At 36.7% G+C, this 20,607-nt stretch overlaps 1 protein-coding gene across 2 annotated transcripts in view; it reads left to right on the top strand.

The window, feature by feature from the left end:
• Positions 1-20,607, top strand: part of LOC106056232 (protein split ends-like) — a 62,863-nt gene that overhangs the window by 19,827 nt on the left and 22,429 nt on the right. For both annotated transcript variants that reach the window (XM_056007604.1, XM_056007603.1), the window contains exons 3-12: positions 15,175-15,342; positions 16,383-16,787; positions 17,714-17,853; positions 18,099-18,210; positions 18,720-18,808; positions 18,975-19,123; positions 19,235-19,360; positions 19,612-19,842; positions 20,125-20,270; positions 20,455-20,568. In XM_056007604.1, the coding sequence (XP_055863579.1) occupies positions 15,175-15,342; positions 16,383-16,787; positions 17,714-17,853; positions 18,099-18,210; positions 18,720-18,808; positions 18,975-19,123; positions 19,235-19,360; positions 19,612-19,842; positions 20,125-20,270; positions 20,455-20,568 (1,680 nt within the window). The remainder of the gene's footprint in view (positions 1-15,174; positions 15,343-16,382; positions 16,788-17,713; positions 17,854-18,098; positions 18,211-18,719; positions 18,809-18,974; positions 19,124-19,234; positions 19,361-19,611; positions 19,843-20,124; positions 20,271-20,454; positions 20,569-20,607) is intronic.

Here is a 20,607-nt window from a genome sequence, read left to right as displayed (position 1 = left end):
GGAGGTTTGGACTAGGAAGTAAACTATCTTCAACTCTGAAGGAACATCCGAAACATGTAAAACATTTTAATTGTATTGGCCAGTGCTGCCTCCTTAATAATGAATCTTTTGGCATGCGTATTAGCAGGTCTCAGCCCTTTCTTAAACCCTTTGTTTTGACATTTAGAAAAATTGCGTTGTAGACTCCGGGAGGATACATTTCTGGAGCTCAAAACACAGAAAACAACATTGCTCCAGGAAGCTGCCCTTCTGGCAGTTTTTACTCCGTTCCCTTGCTAGCTGGAAGAGGTGCAACTGCTGTCTTTTTCAATACTTAATCCAGAAATAATTTTCTTGTATACAAAACACTTAATAATTAGAAAAAAACAACAACACTTGAAAATTATTAGTTTGTCGTTTTTCTCATGACATACTTGATACTTAAGCCAGCTAGGGTAGGAAAATTCTTAAGGCCAAAGGGGGGGGGGGCGCCACTGATAAACGTGTTGAGTAAAAGTCCTAAGCGAAAAAAACTTCCCGATGTGCATGTCCTGTTGCAGGATGTTTTGTCTGTGTCATGGAGGATGGTACATTGTTTGATCTTGTGCACTAAATGATCAACTGTTACCTTTCGTCTTGGTGACCACACTCACTCAGCCAACTAGTTGTGTGTAGCACTAGTGGAAAGTCGTTTCTCTTAAAGCACTACAATGGAACCTTATTTATAAGTAATAAAAACACAACAACAACGCTGAATATACAAAAGTACAAATTCTGTACACAACGGGAGGTCCTCAATGCTCAGATGGCTTGCTCCTTAATGGCGGTTTTTTTTTTTCGACGTGACATTTAACATGTGGCCCATGGTACGTTTTGTTATCATTTGAATTGAACGCCAGGGAAGTAGCACATTAAGCCTAGGCGAACACTACACGGTTGGTCTCTACGTGTACAGTTAGACATGTCGGCAAGACCCAACGGTTGAACTCTTAGACACCCTAAGAAAAGAAAAAACCTCTTTCGTTAAAAATCGTGATTAAGCGGCATCTCATCTTGTCAAGCGTAGTTACATGAATAATGTCAACACAACAGACGCTGGATTAAAGTCACAGTGTAGACAAAACTGAGGGTGAGGGTGGGATTTATTGAAAGTCACTGCCACTATCAGCGAGAAATCACACACCTCGAACCGTTCTTTCAGACGTGTGTTAAAGATTGCTCTTGTAACTGTCTATTTTCAGTGCGTGCTGCGCACGACTGAAAACTCAGCAAGAAGTAGTCTGATTTTTGACAAGCATAAATCCGAAAAAATAAATAAATTTCAGTCTTGATTTTATGTTTATTAGAAAAGTTGTACAATCATCGTCATTGTCACGTCATCAATTAGACTCGATTTGGGCACTGAGTTTTCTACTCTACTGTATCTGGAAAGAAAAAGTCGATGATTAGTAGTTTATCTTGATACTTTGTTGTTGGTTTTTTTTAAACTTGTGCGATTAATAGTCTCTATATGCAATGTGGTCCACGTGATTTAGTCTACATGTGATATGGTCCACGTGGTTTAGTCTATATTTATTGTGGTCCACGTGATTTGGTCTACATGTGATGTGGTCCACGTGGTTTAGTCTACTTTTAATGTGGTCCACTTAGTTTAGTCAAGTGTAATGTGACAGCATGGTTTAATCTACAACTCTCCATGTAGTGTGGTCCACAATATTTAGTCTACGTGTAATATGGTTTACTTGGCTTAGTCTACATTTATTGTGGTCCACGTGGCTTTAGACAACATGTGATGTGGTCCACGTGGTTTAGTCAAGTGTAATGTGACAGCATGGTTTAGCTTACAACTCTACACGTAATGTTGTCCACGTGATTTAGACTACATGTAATGTGGTCCAGTCTCCATGTAACGTTGTCCACGTGGTTTATAGTCTCCATGTAACGTTGTCCACGTGGATTATAGTCTTCATGTAATGTGGTCCACGTAGATTATAGTCTTCATGTAATGTGGTCCACGTGGTTTAGTTTACATGTATGTATCCCACCTGGTTTATTGTACTTATATTGAACGTACTGGCCATACAGATGCTTTTCTAATTTGCTTTTTTTTTTCAAATGATAAATACCGTATGTCTCAACGTAATTATAAATTGAACATATATTATACACATAATGGAAAGTATTGTGACAAAAGTTTTGATTTCAATGTCGATGCTAGATGAAAAACATTGCATTGACAATGCTGAGACTCGGGTGGAATCATGCTGTTGGTGATCAGCTCGATCTTCTTACGTCATCAGTGCATTGGTTTAGAGGTATACGCCAATCCATTGAAGTTCACATGGTTAGGACTTGCGTGTAATGTATCTGACATTGGCTAAACTTTACCCATAACATTGAAAGGCTAAACATTACCCATAACATTAAAAAGCATTTGTAGAAATTCTGCACTTCCTATTTCTACATCTCTTCACAAAGTAAGCAGCATCTCTTCGTCCTTGATCTAGAAACTAGTTGTATCTCTAGACATGCAGTACTAAGTCTTGATACTCCATTCTGCTATATTCCTTTGGAAATAGCGTTTAATCTTTAGTGTAGAGTTGCTAATGTTTAGATGGTGTTTACTTGGAACTGTAGTTAGCTCTTCATGTCAAGAAGCTGTTTTGAAGGCCAATTGCTCTTGTTTGAAAGAATCAATGAGACTCTTGATCAACAGTATTTGTAAGACTAGTTCAAACCCTTAGAACTAATATGTTAAAATGATTTTGTTTTTAGAAATACAGCTGGTGTGTCGAGTATTTCTCTGTTCAGTTGTCTAAATAGAGTTAGGCCATAGGTCAGCATGTTAATGTCCTTGTTGGAAGTGTTGCCTCTAGTAATGCAATTTAGTGGGGATAAATTAACCAATGTCAAGGGCGCTAAATTGAACTTTCCGAATAGAGAAAAGTTATTAACAGAAAAGCTTAAAAACTTGATTATTCAACGCTAAATGATTATGCAATGCTAAAATGTGCACAACAAATCAGCATGCAACTTTTGAAAAACTAGTAAATCAAGAATTCTTTTCTTTTGTACAAAACTTGCTTTTCAATTGGTCTTCTGCCATGTAGGAAAATCTCCCAATTTTAGATCGAGTCTTGCGAAAAGAAAATCTTTAAGATTACTTCTTAGTCTCTACGTTTGCATTTAGAAATGAAAAGACAAACTTTTCTGAAACAAGTGACAACCAAATATTCAAAGGAATTCCTCCCGATTCCATCAGCTGAGCTGTGTATAGATCGGTAGCGGCCATTGCAGCATGTGTGCTGGCCTCCATACAGCAGCTGGCAGACTCTCAGCGGTGTTGCTGTTGTGCCTTACCACCATCGTTAAGTTTGGTCACGATACAAAGAGGAGGGGGGGGGGGGAAGGTTGGCCGAGAAATGTGCGCTTGACATTTTGTGGGCCGTAAACAACTCAGAAGATCGATGGTCGCCATGATTAGCTTTTTTTTCCCCCTCTGGGGCAGCGAATAAGGGTGTGCGTTGGGGGAGAAGCATTATTGACTTGGTGTCTGCGTACATGCTGGAGACACACACATAGCTCTGGTTCAAAGTGGTGTACATCTAGCTCGGTGGTACACTTTTCCGTGACTTGTTTCAACTTTGAAACCAAAATAAGAGAAATGTAGTCTGTAGCATTCTTCAAATCTGACATGGCATATACAATAGTGTACTTGGAACAACCAGGACAACGAATTGTGATGCTATTGTAAGAACTACAACATACATATACACGATAGAACTAGTAGAACGTGAATGTGTCATCTAAGCGTACTTGTGTGTGCTATGAACAGGACGTTGTTTTGAAACGCTCTAGACGAGACTGAGTGTTGATGTTATGGATTAGCCTGCCCGCCTGTGTGGGGAACGACTTATTGAAACATTTCAGTGCAGTGTGATTGGTGTTGATTCGGTGTAGCAGTAGAGCCTAACACTATTGCTGGCAACACTTTGGACGTGTCTAGACTTCAACCGTTCCTTAACGTAGCTTGCTTTTCTCTTTTGATTGACCTCCCCCTCTCTCTTCCTTTCTATTTCCTGTTCTCGTGATATAACCCAGGCTGGGGGAGGAAGGGGTGGTATAGGCCGTGGTATTGATTTTTTCCTTCCAGCGTTTCTCCGTCCCCCCCCCCCCCCCGCTTGTGTATGAGCCCATTCCATTATTCGTCTATCAGTTGACCGTAGCGCTATGGTTACGCGGGCTTCGTTGTGATCCCCCCCTCTCCCCGTTTCCTCGTATTGAATCCGTTATTGATTTTTTCTACGTGGCAGTGGGTCTGGGTCGATGGAGTTTATTAATAGCTGGACATTGGTGCGCTGCGACGTTGTTGAGTTGAACACTACAGAAGAAGAGTTTTAGTTTTGAGACAGCTTCATGTGGAATTGTCGCAAGTAATAGGCGACGTGATGCTGGTCATGGCTAGTTCGTCGGGGAACAATTCTAAGAGTGGAAAAATATCCCAAACTTTTAGTTTCGTACTATGAACACTTCCTGGCCAATGTGTATCTTTCCATTATTGAACACATTGCGTATGTCAACATGTTATAGAATACACTATTGTGTATGTCAAATATGTCTGCAGTTTTCTGTAGACACAAGTCTATTCTGATACTTTTGGGTTTTGGTTATTTCAAAATGTAGCCCAGCTGCTCAACGTGCGTTGTTTGATTGCCTGCGAATGGGAATGTATCGTGCTGGTTTGTCACCCTCGTTTCCTTCTGGTCTGCTTGCCAGTAATGAACTGATAGTATCCACATGACCTTGCCCTCTTGACAGTGTGCTCTGACACGACAGATGGTGCGATCCTGTGTTGGTCTTAGTCATATGTCTCTAATTCACTGGAACTGTTTCAGAGCCTAACCACTAGCTTTATAAAACAAGCTTTTGAGTGAATGAATTCTAGCAACATTGTGTCACCTCTCCAGACGTAGAACCCTCTACATGGATTCATTGAAAACTAGGTTGTAATAGAATAGGCCATGAAACCGAGTCTTTCAAATGTCCACTAAAAATACCACAGGATTATCCGAGAGCAAAATAGTTCGTTTTTAATTTTACAACTGGAAAACTGTTGTTTTTTTTAAATACAGACTGAAATTGTATCATTGGGGTTACATCAACGATTTCACTGATGCCTGGTGGATGTTAGCACACTATCTCAGGCTCCCCCCCCTTTTTTTTTTTAGCGGCCCCCGAAAGGGGAAAATACGCTATTAGTTTTGTGCGAAATGTCTGTCCGTCCGTCCCTCCCGTTTAGATCTCGTAAACTAGAAAAGATATTGAAAATCCGACATCACAATATTTTAGACCATTCAAAGTTCTGATGCAACAGCTACTTTTTTTTTTTCCTGAAAGCGAAAAATCTAATTTTTAAAATGCAAGCAGTTTTTTAAAGAGAAAAAGCTAATTAGTATGCATTATAAGTTAGACCTACTTTAAAACGAATAGTAATCTTGTAAACTTAATTTTTATGTACTTTTTTTATTGCGGAAATTATTCTTTTTTTTTTTGAGGATTGGAATAAGAGATTGAGCGGTAAAGCGCTTGGCTTCCCGAACCGGGGGTCCCGGGTTCGAATCCTGGTGAAGACTGGGATTTTCAACTTTGGAATCTTTGGGCGCCTCTGAGTCCACTCAGCTCTAATGGGTACCTGACATTAATTGGGGAAAAGTAAAGGCGGTTGGTCGTTGTGCTGGCTACATGACACCCTCGTTAACCGTAGGCCACAAAAACAGATAAACTTTACATCATCTGCCCTATAGACCACAAGGTCTGAAAGGGGAACTAGTTAGGCCAGGTTCACATCTAACTTTACATTCACTTTCACCTATCCTTTGAGCTGCGGGACCGTTGGGGCACTACACAAGATCTGTTAATCTTCTTTCTCCATTCTTATCTCTCATTTGTCTTTGATATAATTTCATTCGGATGTTCTTTCTGAAAATATTGAAGCCTGCCTGGGTGGACCACTTCGGGGGCCGATTTTGAGTTTGTGTTTCTACACAAACTGTCTTTTGTAACCTTGTTTATGTTTAGTTCTTGCCATGTCTGTTGCTCACTTAGTGTGCAGCCAATGTGTTAGAAGCGATATGCTTTTATTTTGTCAGTAGTACTCACCCGAATCAAGCCTGATTAATTATTAGAATCAAATCAGTTGCCTCAAGCCTCGTATACAGCTAGTCAGACGTTTTGCCGTTGCCACTATAAATATTTGAATAAACAAACATTTTCTCTTTCGTTTGTTTGTATAACTTGAACAAGTGATTGTGATTCTAGGCCAGGGGTTCTCAACCTGTGGGTCACGATTTGCCTGGGGTCGCCTAAGACCGTCGAAAATATGGACTGTTATTGTCTATTCTTCTATTGCTGTATGTGTGTGTGTGGGGGGGGGGTCGCGGCATAGTGGGGGATTGTAGAAAGGGTCGCCGAGCATAAAAGGTTGAGAACCGCTGTTCTAGGCACACAGACTGAGCTTAGTGTCAAGTAGTCTTATTCTTGACATTAGTTAAAGAATGTTAGGTTATTGGTGGAAACATTATTCCCCATTCTTGACTAATTGGGTGTTTCAGTAGACAGTTTCAAGTTTTTTAAAAAGACATCTCTTTAAAATACTATGCCTATTTTCTACTACTTAAAATAACTATGTATAACAAGGTTACAAAGACAGTTTTTGTGGAAACACAAACTCAAAATCGGCCCCCGAAGTGGTCCACCCAGGCAGGTTAAAAGGCAGGTATCAATATTTTCAGAAAGAACATCAGCATTAAATTCTATCAAAGACAAATGACAGAGAAGAATGAAGACATCTTGTATGGTGCCCCAGCAGACCAAAAAGGATAGGTGAAGTGAATGTGAAGTGAAATGTGAACCTTGCCAAACAGGGCTAATTATTTTTTGTAAAGGGTCAATCTCTTATTCAAATCCTTAAAAAAAAAATCCTTTACTTCAGTGTGGCTGTTGTGTAGCACCTCAGTTCACGAGATAATATGAAAACCTATTTATTAATTGTTGTTTTATGTCCAACTTATATGCATACTAAATAGATTTTTTTTCTCTTTAAAAATGTAACCATAATTTTTGGGTAAATGTAGTAGTTAGTAGAACAAAACTTACATAACGTAGCAATACAACTGTAAAAAAAACAAATCATTTGCATAAATGTTTTATAAATTTGGTATATAGTCATCTCCCCTACTAAAGAGCCTTCTATGTTTGTTACTATCAAAAGTGAATAGTTGGAAAAGTGGTGTATTTTTATGAAAAAAAACTGCTTGCATAAGTGAGTTAAAAAATAGATTTTTCGCTTTTAGGAAAGAAAAAAGTAGTCGTTGCATCAGAACTTTGCATGGACTAAAATATTATGATGTCGGGTTTTCACTATCTTTTCTAGTTTACGAGATCTAAACGGGACGGACACACATTTCACACAAAACTAATAGCGCCTTTTGTTACCGGGTAAAGGTGTACTATGCTGTTCGTATCCGATTCATTTCATAATGTGATACTACTATTTACATAATAAATAAATCTGCATCCCTAAGCTGTCAGAAGATAAGTTATTGCCTTAATAATTAAGATTTTGTTCAAATTATTAATATATAATATAACAACATCTAGATCTGGGCTCTATTTAGTCTTATTTAGACGGTCAAGTGTAGGCCCCTATAATGAGGATAGGTCAAAATTCTGCGCTATAAAAGTAGTTTATTTTTTAAACTTATAACTTAAACGAAGTTCGTATCAAAATTCTTTTTTAAAACATTTGAATCAGTATTCTATTTAATGAGTTAGTTAATAAAAGGAAAATATATTTTATAATGATCCATTGAGACTTTTACCATTGTAACCTTAGATGCAAATTTTTTGTACCAATGCGCGAATCTATGAATGAACCTTGAGTTATTAATGAAGTCCATGACCTTTTAGAAAAAGTTACATCTCCTGAAGTTTTTCATTGAAAAGTGGTGTAATTTTTTGAAAAATCTGCTAGCATATATAATTTTAAAAATTAGATGGTTCAGTTTCGGAAAAGAAAAACATAGCCGATGCATCAGAACTTTGAATGATCTAAAATATCATGATGTCCGATTTTCATTTTCTCTTCTAGTGTCTGAGATCTAAACGGGACGGACAGACTGGCGGACGGACAGAAAAGTAATTGCGTCTTTTCCCCTTTCGGGGTCCGCTACAAAAATAACAAAACAACACAAAATTTGTTGAAGGAGTGTTTTTTTTGAAATTATAACCCGCAGATCTCAACTGTGCAATGACCCATAATGAATACAAATATTTTTTTAAAACCAGAATTAGAAACATTTGGTTTAAGTTCCTCGTTTGTTTTTATTTTAGTAAACTACTCCTGTATTAGTAAAATTTATCTGTGAATATCTTGTTTGTCCATGCGCTAAAGGGCTCCATACCCAGTCTGAAATATACAGAGAAACACTGGACTATAGAAACACTGGACTATAGAAACACTGGACTAGAGAAACACTGGACTAGAGAAACACTGGACTAGAGAAACACTGGACTAGAGAAACACTGGACTAGAGAAACACTGGACTAGAGAAACACTGGACTAGAGAAACATTGGACTATAGAAACACTGGACTAGAGAAACACTGGACTAGAGAAACACTGGACTAGAGAAACATTGGACTATAGAAACACTGGACTAGAGAAACACTGGACTAGAGAAACATTGGACTATAGAAACACTGGACTAGAGAAACACTGGACTAGAGAAACATTGGACTATAGAAACACTGGACTAGAGAAACACTGGACTAGAGAAACACTGGACTAGAGAAACATTGGACTAGAGAAACACTGGACTAGAGAAACACTGGACTAGAGAAACACTGGACTAGAGAAACATTGGACTATAGAAACACTGGACTATAGAAACACTGGACTAGAGAAACACTGGACTAGAGAAACATTGGACTATAAAAACATTGGACTAGAGAAACATTGGACTAGAGAAACACTGGACTAGAGAAACACTGGACTAGAGAAACACTGGACTAGAGAAACATTGGACTAGAGAAACACTGGACTAGAGAAACATTGGACTAGAGAAACACTGGACTAGAGAAACACTGGACTAGAGAAACACTGGACTAGAGAAACACTGGACTAGAGAAACATTGGACTATAGAAACACTGGGCTATAGAAACACTGGACTAGAGAAACACTGGACTAGAGAAACATTGGACTATAAAAACATTGGACTAGAGAAACATTGGACTAGAGAAACACTGGACTAGAGAAACACTGGACTAGAGAAACACTGGACTAGAGAAACATTGGACTAGAGAAACACTGGACTAGAGAAACATTGGACTAGAGAAACATTGGACTAGAGAAACATTGGACTATAGAAACATTGGACTAGAGAAACATTGGACTAGAGAAACACTGGACTAGAGAAACATTGGACTATAGAAACATTGGACTATAGAAACATTGGACTATAGAAACATTGGACTAGAGAAACATTGGACTAGAGAAACACTGGACTAGAGAAACATTGGACTATAGAAACATTGGACTAGAGAAACATTGGACTAGAGAAACACTGGACTATAGAAACACTGGACTAGAGAAACACTGGACTAGAGAAACACTGGACTAGAGAAACATTGGACTAGAGAAACACTGGACTAGAGAAACACTGGACTAGAGAAACACTGGACTAGAGAAACATTGGACTAGAGAAACACTGGACTAGAGAAACATTGGACTAGAGAAACACTGGACTAGAGAAACACTGGACTATAGAAACACTGGACTAGAGAAACACTGGACTAGAGAAACATTGGACTAGAGAAACACTGGACTAGAGAAACAAAACCTTCTTACGTTTGTCTCTCCTCTTTCACCCTAACCTAGCATGTGTATAGCTAGTATCGAACTATTCAACAGCTTCACCAACTCGGTGTGTTCTTTGATAGCAAGGCAGGTCAAAGGGGAGACTTTGATATTTTTAACACAGTCGTACATCAGTGGGGGATTGAATTAGAAAAGTGCTTTTTTTTTAAATAGGTGACTAGTAATTGTTAATAGAAAGAAGTAAGCGTATTTTTTTTATGTGTGTATATGATTTAGAAAGTATCAATAACCACTATCCTATCTGCTCCAAAAACATTGAAGTCACGTTTGCAATGGCTTGCGTCAAATAGTCCACATGCTTTCACTGTTTAATGACACAAACTACCTATTTAAGCTTCATGTACAAATGTGCGTACAATGTACATTAAAAAAAAAAGAAGGTAGAAGGCGAGCGGAGAGTAGCCAATTAACACACACGAACAAAAACAGTGTAAATAAAATAATACAAATAAGTTATTAGACATACACCACGCTATATATTCCAATTTTTAAAATTTCCCTCATATATAAGTCGCATTACTTTTTTTTTTTAAACTTATCAAAAATACAATTTTCTTATGGACATTCTCTACATGTACGTGTGTTTTTTTAATGGCATATTTTTTTTGGAGGAAAAGCAGTTTGTCATAAACAAAAGGGTTCGCTTTCAGTGTACCGTTACCAAAAGTAGTCGTAGCACCCATTTTAAATACGCTTTCGAATATGCTGAAATATTTTTTTTATAGCATTTTAAGTTTCTAAGATCTAGACATGGGCAGACGGACAGAGACAGACAGACTACACAAAACTAATAACGGCTTCTCCCCTTTCATTTGTAGCGGAAATCACATCTGCGAGAGAATAGCGTGCCATCTCTATTCATGCCAACAAGCCTGAATAATTAATGAATGCTTCGGGTATTTCTCCAATGTTCAACACTACGCTTAAACCTTCGATCTCTCTGCCACACGCTTTTCGTACTGCGTATCGACCTCTGCATGCACAATTTGCAGTACACCACAGTGTCTTTATCGACCTCTGCATACACAATTTGAAGTACACCACAGTGTCTTTACCGACGATGACTACAGCAGGTAGAAGGCATCTGTTTGAGCTTGCCTGACATTGATCGTTTGGAGGGGGAGGGGGGTGGGGGACCTCACGAAAAATTCCGTCTTTCCTATTTTAAGATTGTATGCACGTGGTAGAGCAATTACTCAAGAATTAGGAGGCAAGAAAACAAGTCGAATCGATGCGGTGTTGACCCAGCTCAAGAGTTTTGACCAAGTAAAATGAGTTATTGATCGGGCCGAGAGAACAACGTAGACATGCCGTCAGTTGTTGTTGTTGCAACCTGCTGGCTGATAAGAAAATCTCATTTCAATTTGATATTGGTTTGGCTGGAGCACAGCACACGGATACGATTCCGGTAATAGCTTTAGTTTGGCTGATTTTGAACACACAGCATTATTCAACGTCTGGCCATAGTGAAGATTTCAAATGAATTGACTCTACGTGCACAGTAGACCGACTTGCCAGATTGGATTGCAAGATACCGCCTTGGAGGTAGAGACAAGCACTTGTAATAAAAATGTTTCTCATTGATCTACTGTAGAGCATAGTGTTCAATCATTTACTTAGCCCACCTCAAAGCCATTTAACTCCCAACTCACCATACAAACAAGCCGAATGCATTTTTTAAAGTGTACACATGGCGTGGGTAATCAATAGAGATGAATACAAGATATTGGTAATCTAAACGTTAGAGCTCTAAACACATAATAATGGGATCGTCGTTCGATACATTCCTGGAAGGCCCATGGCTACAGCTTTGTTTCTGTAAGCCCTATAGTTTTAACGGGCTTTTTTGTTGTATATTTTCAGGTGTTAAAATCGTTCACACCGGCAACTGGACATTTATAAGCATTTTGGTGTTAGGAGCTGTATACACTATCTTCACACTACTCTTCATTCTAACAGATATGCAAATATATGCAAATTGAGGCATTCTAATTGGCTAATGGAAAGACCTTTAGGTACAATTTAAGAAACAAGGGTTGGAAAAAAAAAAGCAAGTCTTATGTACAATGTTTAAGGCTTTCGATTACCAAACATTTTTTTTAAAAGGAAGTATATCTTCTATCTACAATGTTCAAGGTAGATCTATTTGTTTACCAGAGTGAACACAAGTGTACACCGTGAGAATCAACTTGTTCCCACGAGTGACTATTTAATCGATGTCAGGTTTAGGCATAAACCGTTCTCGCTCCAATTGGCCGAGATATAGGTCTAGTCAAGTCTGACTGCCGTCAAAAGAATCTTGCTTTATTAATGATGATTAAAATAAATCACTTCTAACAAACTTCTAGCTTTACCATCCTACCACAGCTCTGGGTATTTCAATCCTATTTGCCATTCAATTAATATCGATTTAAAAAAAGGGTGTAAACAGTCAACCGACATATTGTGATAATTGTTCTATTTTTAACTTTTCTCTCTCTATTAAATCTGTTGTTAGTACTGGCAGTTACCATGAATAGAAAACTTTGTGGCCTGTTTCTGAACGTGGCTCTGGGACTAAATGGAACAGCAGCACGTTCTTAATTGAGCATTCCAAGAGTTGCAGTCTTCATGTTCATGTTGCAGTCTTCATGTTCATGTTGCTGTCTTCATGTTCATGTTGCTGTCTTCATGTTCATGTTGCTGTCTTCATGTTCATGTTGCTGTCTTCATGTTCATGTTGCAGTCTTCATGTTCATGTTGCTGTCTTCATGTTCATGTTGCTGTCTTCATGTTCATGTTGCTGTCTTCATGTTCATGTTGCTGTCTTCATGTTCATGTTGCTGTCTTCATGTTCATGTTGCTGTCTTCATGTTCGTGTTGCCGGTTCGTGTTGCCCTATTGACAATATCCCCTAACATTTATTTCATCACTCCGCCATATGCTACAGTACCAAGAGACTTGCTGTTAAATGGAGTGTGTTCATGTACTTGTGATGGCCTCCGACCCAAACCCCCTTCAACAACAACCAAAAAAAAAAAATGTTTAGCCTAAGTTCCCACCAACAGCTGCCGTTAGCCCTGCCTTAGCCTAAGACGGCCATGTTTGATGAATAGCGTCTGCTTGTTGTACTGCTTTGACGTGTCAGCTGGCTAGCAGCCAACCAATGTGCTGTAAAAAAACTCAGGCCTTTTTTTTTTTGACTGCTGAACACACACACGCACTCTACTTTATAGCCTCACTAGAAGTTTCTTTATGAAATAAGTTAGACTTGAATTAACCATAACATGTCACAGAAATAATAAGGTCAACATTTGTTTTAGCTTTCAAGCTTCAAACTCTACTACATATGCACTGGTTATTGTTTTCTTACTAGCTCTAATTCAGTTTTGAATTCTTTTGATGGTTCAACAAAAAGTTCAAAACAAATTGCATAAATCACCACCATTTCAATCACCTAGTGCATAGATAACCACTTCAAACACCTAGCTTATCCAGCTAAAAGTTCTAAAATAAAAAAAACAAAAAAAAACAACACTTATATACCATATACTTATTCAATTGAAAACTTGAGATTTGGTATTTATTGGTCTAACAATGTACAGTGTTCAGTTACACCGGTTGGCCAGTAAAGCTTCCTTAAGAATCTATATTTTTCATTTACTTTTGGGGCTGGCCAGTAAGTAAATCTTTATTATCCGTAAGGAAATTTGTCTTACAATTTGTGCATTACACCAAACAAAAAACATTATAACTATAAGAAACCAAAGTGTACAGTCACACCAGACTCACTTATAATTTACATGTGACAAAGTTTATACCAGATTGTTCTTATTTAATGATTTGATTGCCAGGGGAACAAAAGAGTGTTTGTGTCTGTTTGTCTTTGCTATCGGTGTCTTGTATCTCTTTTGTGATGGTAAAATCACAAAATCCTGACACAAAGGGTGATTCTTTATTTCGAGGATCTTGTTAGCTTTTTTATAGATGTTTGTCTCAAACAACTGCCCAAATGGGGTTTGTTTTTTGCCAATGATTTTGCCAGCAGCGTTTAGGATTCTATTAAGTGACCATCTGTGACCATTGAAGGTGTTAGCTCTATAACCAGTCCTAAATACTTTCCTCAAACCTAAGGAAATGGCCATTCCTGAGTCAGAATATTTTTTTATAGGATCTGAACCAGTGGGTGTCATGACTATTATAATGATCTGATCTGCAGTCATTGTGTTTCTGACCAAGCCATCTGTCATTGGAATTATCCCTCCATCAATCCCTCCAAATGTGGGATTGCCCTTGCTCTGGTGGGAATGATTTTAAATATGTGTCAACTAAAATGCTACAAAACCCCAATTTAAATGTTAGCTTCATTAGCAAGCAGAACTAAATCTCTAAACTGAGCCACTAACAATTCCAAACAAAATGTAACCATGGTTTCTAATTGTAAAACACATCATACTTTGATCCCTTGCTTTCATTGATTAGACTTTTTAACAAAATGTCTGCCATGTGTGTGAGAAACGTTTTGGCCAAGCAAAAAGCAGACTCCGTTGCCTCCCCTCTTGGTCCTTTCAAGTTACTTTAAGAGCAGCCATGTGGTCAGGGTGTCTGCATTAGGTCCAACTCATGCTCCAGATTGTTTGTTTTTCCTGTTTAGTTTATGGGGTATGCTTTACTATTGATCTTTTTTTTTATTGAGGTTTCAAATTGTCTTATTGTTGAAAAAAAAAAATAGAGAAACCTAATAAAGAACTATTTCTGCTTTATATAAAATCATGTCCCATTTGAAATGTAAACACAGCACATTTCTTTATTTTTAGTGGACATTATGCACTAGTCTATTTGATCCATTGGAAAAGTTCAGCAGAAGTGTTTGGGTTTGGGTAAATTCAAAACTTGAATTCAATGTTCCACTTGAAATTTTTTTATTTTGAAATATTTTGTTTGATTTTGGTTTTGAATTATGGAGTTTTGTTAGCAACTTTATAATGTATTCAGTTATTTCCATGATGGTTTGTTTGTTTGTTTTGTTATAGTTATAGATGAGTTTTCATACAATTCATTTTAAACATCTTATAGATTGAACTTGCATATTCATATACCCCCCTTTTTTTCCCATGTCACCAAATTGGTCATTTAGTTTAAAGTGAGTGAGATGAACTAATGTTTGAACTTAATAATGTTCAGGTATATATTTCATTAAAATCAGAAACCTAAAGTAGTTTCATAAGACTTGTCTTGTCCCCCAAAATAATGTTACCATTTCTTGTTGGCTATTGCAGAAGTGAAGAGGAGACATCATCCAACCAAGAGAAAGTAGTTGCTGCTGTAGCAAGTGGAGCAAGTACACTGACAACAAGTTCAGACAAAGTCTCCACACCTTTTGATCACCCATCCAGAAGTCGGCCTAGAGAGAGGTTAAATAAAAAGAAATTTGAAAAATTGGGAAAGTAAGTTCTTTGATATGTACTAAATGTAGGACTCATTTTCTTCTTTAACTTCTTGATCCACTAAGCTCAATCAATGAATGGGGGAGTAGCTGCTAACTGTTAAAGTAAATATATTTATGAGAAAGCAAATAGTTCAAGGCAATGCAAAGAATTCTGTTCACTATGTGATTGTCATTAGCCCACTAATTTGTTAAAAACTAGACCAACCCATAATTATTTATTTATACCTCGGTTTAACATTTAAAGTTATGAAGGTTTAAAAGTAATCAATTCTTAATTGTATACTATTGAATCTACTAAAGTACTTTTGAGTTGCAACCAAAATACATATTCTAAATATTGTTCTTAATTTCAAATTCTTATGTGATTTGAACTTTCTCTACCAAGAAAAAAATATGAAAACTAGCAAACAGTTCTAAAACTTTAAAATATTCATAAGACTGAAATAAGGACATTTATTGGAATATGTATAGTACAGAACATAATTCCTATACCAAGTGATTATATATTTGATTCTCAGGTTTCTGCTCAATGCACCAATGATGTTGGAATATCACTTTTGGTTCACTGACATTGTTGGTTTTGCTTTTAACTTTAAAACCATATTCAATGAGATTTCTATCTTGGCTTGTGAAAATCCCAATTCTACCAAATTTGATCCATTCACTGTTAAATTTGAGGCAAAACTCATGTGGTCATTTACTGTTCTTGTAGCATGTGCATTGTATCAATGGAAGGACCAGTTAGATAAGGAAATAAGTAAGGGATTCAGATAACATGAGAACTGTTGGTAGAAGCACCGTTGTTATAGTGTTCCACTTTTCATTTACACAAGTCACAGACATCAAGACAGAACTTGTGTTTATAACGAAAGCGCACACATTTTTGTCTAATTTATTTGCTTGGTCCTGCAAAATGCTTCATAATTTATACAATAACATAAATAATGAAATTCATTCATTCAAATTTTGTTATCTAAAAAGTTTATTTTTATTTGTATCAATCTCAATATTGAAGTGAAATGTATTTTATTCTTACAGAAATGGTTCATTCGGACGACATGGTACATCCACAAGGAGTCTTGAAGCATTTCGTTCACAGTCTGAAGCACTTGGACTTGTCGCCTCCACGGTCAATTCGGCCACCACCCCTTCCATCTCAGCATCAGGACCAAATGGCAGCAATGGTGGGGCCAGTGTGTTGAACCCCATTATAGTCAATGACCCAAAAGATATCAACAGTAACAAAGACATTAAAGAAGCTGGCAAAGATGTTGTTTCCAAATCAGCAGCAGCATCTCCTGGCAGTCGTAACAGTGGTTTGAAAAAGTCACAATCTAATTCAAGGTCGGTTAGTCGAAGCAGGTCAAAGTCACAGGGTTCAAAGTCTAGTAGTAGTAGAAGTGATTCTTCAGGAACTAGCCGGTCTACCTCACCACACAAAAGGTAAGAAGCAACGCACATCTCTTGAAATTGATTGAAATCGCATTTGACACAACTTTCTTTCTGTATCATTTAAAGTCCCTTACTAACACTTAAGTAAACATTTTTTGGTATGACTAACTACCATTTCAGTGCTCCTATTAAATGTTCATTTTACTTCAATAGTTTATAATTGTGTTAAGCTCATTATTTGTACACCTGAACTTCTCTATCATGTATCAAAATATAAAGTACTAATAGTTAACATTGTTTTGTACAAGGATAGACTGTGTTTTTCTGTGAAATGGTGAATGTTGGTGAGCTCATTATATTCAGAAGGAAACTGGATGAAATAATAATTGCTTTTATTTCAATTCAAAAGAGATCTTGAATACTTTGCACAAACCTGTTGTCTTAGTTGTTTCTTTTAGAGTTCTTTCACATTGTCATATTTGTCATTGTTATTTTAGTCTTAAAGTGCTTAAGTCTCCACAGCCAATCCTATCCTAGTTGTAACAAAAATTCTTTCACCTTCACCACCTTCACTTATCCCTTAATCTGTTGGGCACCACACAAGATCTGTTGACCATCTTTCTCCATTTGTCTCTGTCTTGGATAGAAACTCTTTTAATGGCTTGCCTGTCCATTCTTTAATTTTGTCTTTCCATTGCTTTTTCTGTCTGCCTCTTTTTTTTTTCTGGTACTGTTCCCCGAAGAAAGCTCTAAGGACCTTCTGATATGGCCATAGAGTTTTAGTTTTTGTTTTTTGACAGTAGTTGGCAGGTAATCGTGGGGGTCCAATTGCTGTACTAATTCTGTCTCTAATCTCTTCCTTTGTGATGCGGTCTTTGTATGTGATACTTAGGATCTCTCTGTAGCATTTCAATTCCATTGCTAAATAATTATTTGGCTCTTAAATTCTAATCTGACTTTTTCTTTCTGTTTGACAGCTCAACAACTAGACCATTGTCTATGGTAGGTGCTTCCAAATTGGGAAGTAGCGAAGTCAAAGAAACAAAGAAGGATGAGAACGATATTGATAGACGGCCATTAGGCATCTGTGTTAAAGGCTTGCCTTTAAGGTCCACAGGTAATTCCTTTTCTTTTCAATAGTTACACTGTTCCATTTGTAGAAGTCATTTACTATTCATTGGTTTTACACCACTTTTTTAGTACTTGTTGATAACATCACTGTATATATATATATAAGTAAGAAATACTGTTTAGCTTGTGTGTTAAAACTATATTTTAAAGAAAGGATTTTTCGAAGTTAGTTCTTGTTATGCACATTGTGTTCAGACATGCCTAATAAAATGTGTTTATGTCATGACTTAGATTCCAGTTTACGAGATGGATTGTATCATGAATACAAGAAGCATGGGAAAGTCACTTCAGTACAGATATGTCTTGAAGGGGATACTAGATGTGCTATCGTTAGCTTCAGGAAGTGAGTACTCATTGAAATATAGTTTGCTTGTAAATATTTTCTTTTCAATTCAAATAAAGGTTATAGTGTTAAAAGAAGATCATGTCACTTATCTAAATGTTTGTAATCATTGATCAGCAAGTCACTGAAGGACAATCCACCTCAAACACCTCTAACATACTTCCTCTTTAGTCTTTATAGTTAAAGAAACAAAATTATGTGGCCATGACCCAGAAGCTTTGTCTGATATTTGTGTTATAGATTACATTTTTTGTCTGTCTTTCCTTTGCACATTTCTGGTCTAGAAAATTAGCTAATACAATTCCTCAGCTAAAAGATGGTTCAAAATTAAAATTCATTTTTTTTTCTTGTGCCTTGGTTAAAATAATGTTTTGATTTGAAAATATATATACCACTATTATAGACAATATTTTACATTTGCTATTTGAGTCTAATTTCTACAATTATATTGTGTCAAACCAGTCTTAGGCTTACATAACTGTAGACCTAATTAACTATTTGTCTTGCAGACCTGAGGATGCCAGTAAAGCTTTAGAAGCTTCCCAAGGAAAAATTTTCTTTGGTACAAAAATTAGAGTTACTTCTCATGAAGGAGTTGGTAAGTTCAATTTCAAACATTTTAGATAGAAATGAAACAAATTTGCCAGTTTGAACTAAAGTAAAAAAAATTAGGTGCGTGGCTAAACTCCTCAGTTGAGGAGGCTCAATGGAAATGTGTCATGTTGAAAAGTAATCAAAATTTGTCTTTTTATGTCTTAATACAGAAGTGGATGAAGTCAATGATGGCAATGAAAATGATAGTTTGGATGAATACCATCCCAAGTCCACACGTACACTATTTGTAGGCAACCTTGAAAAAGAAACCGTCAAAGACGATTTGATAGAGAAGTTTAAAAAGTTTGGAGAAATTATTGTGAGTTAATCTGGGTATTTTTTTTTTATTGCATTTAAGTTTTGATGGCCACTAAATTTGTTGAATTCATTGGTAAGTGTTGACAACTTGTTCTATGCTTTCCACCCTCAGGATGTAGATGTGAAAAGGCAAGGGGCCACAACTGCATTTGCTTTTGTTCAGTATGTGGACATCACTAGTGTGGTTGCTGCCCTTAGAGCAATGGAAGGAGAGCACATTGGGATCAACAAAATCAAGGTATAAACATTTCACTTAGCAATATTTCTAATGGCTAAGTAATCAAACACTTCTTTTTTCTAGGAATGGAAGTGATATTACCATTCAAGAATTGAGGAGTCTGTTCTAACAAAGCTATAAATAGCTCAATTATTAGCAACCATATTTAGGCTAAAAGTACATGCATTCACACTGACTGCAAACTTGTGGACAGTTTAAATGTACCTTGGTTAAAGTATTTGTGCATGCTATTATTTTGTTCTATCCTGCAGTTGGGATTTGGTAAAAGTATGCCCACCTTCTGTGTGTGGGTAGACAACTTACCTAGTGACATGACAAGTCGCTCGTTGAAGACTGCGATGGCCAGGTATGGAGACATCACGTATTGTTTTGTTGACAAACTACGCAACCGAGGGTTGATATATTATACAAACTATGAGGATGCCCAGCACTGCGTGAGTGATATTAAGATGAGGCCACATCTCATGAAGAAGAAGTTGCAGGTTAGGACAATTTAATTGGAATTTATGCAGATCTTTCCTTAAGTAATTTAATATTCCATAAGTGTTTAAGTAGCCCAGAATATAGGTCATGTTAATCTACTTTAAACCTTCAAACCATTCTGGTATATGATAAAATATATTAAATTATTGCAATTTAAGCTTATTTGTTATGATGTTTCATTGTTACAATGTTAGCCAATAATATATATTTATAATATATATATAAATATACTTTTTTTAAAATAAAAAATAAACTGTTTATTATTGTTTTACTTTAACCAGATTGACTTTGCCAGTAGAGAATGCCAGAATAATTTTCTGGACACAATGGAAGAAACTGGCCAGATGCGAGCGAATGAAAGACCTGATGAATCCCGGTCACATACTAAGTTTAGACAAAGAAGTTTTGAAAATGTTACTGAAGAAGGGTTAGTATTTGCTTTCAAGAATAATTTTGTTTTTTTAAAAGTTTTTATACAATAAAAAAAATGAAAAATTTGGACATTATTTTTAAACATTGGGAAACTTATTTTATGAGGATATTTTATATAATTTTTTTGTATGACTAAAGCTAAAAGGAGTTTTACAAAGAATAAAAATATATATTTTCAGAAGTCCATCTAGTTTTGTTTATAGCAGAAGTTCGAGTGGCTATGGTTCTCGAAGAAGAAGACAGTATGATTCTAATTATACTGAAGAAAGTCATCAGACTTCCAGACGATCTCGGTAAGATATTTGTTTTGATGCTTGTGAAAACCTGTTCAT

The sequence above is a fragment of the Biomphalaria glabrata genome, chromosome 13, assembly GCF_947242115.1.
Source record: "Biomphalaria glabrata chromosome 13, xgBioGlab47.1, whole genome shotgun sequence".
Classification (NCBI taxonomy): Eukaryota; Metazoa; Mollusca; class Gastropoda; family Planorbidae; genus Biomphalaria; species Biomphalaria glabrata.
Note: the sequence above shows the minus strand (reverse complement) of the source record. Positions and strands in the feature narration are given on the sequence as shown.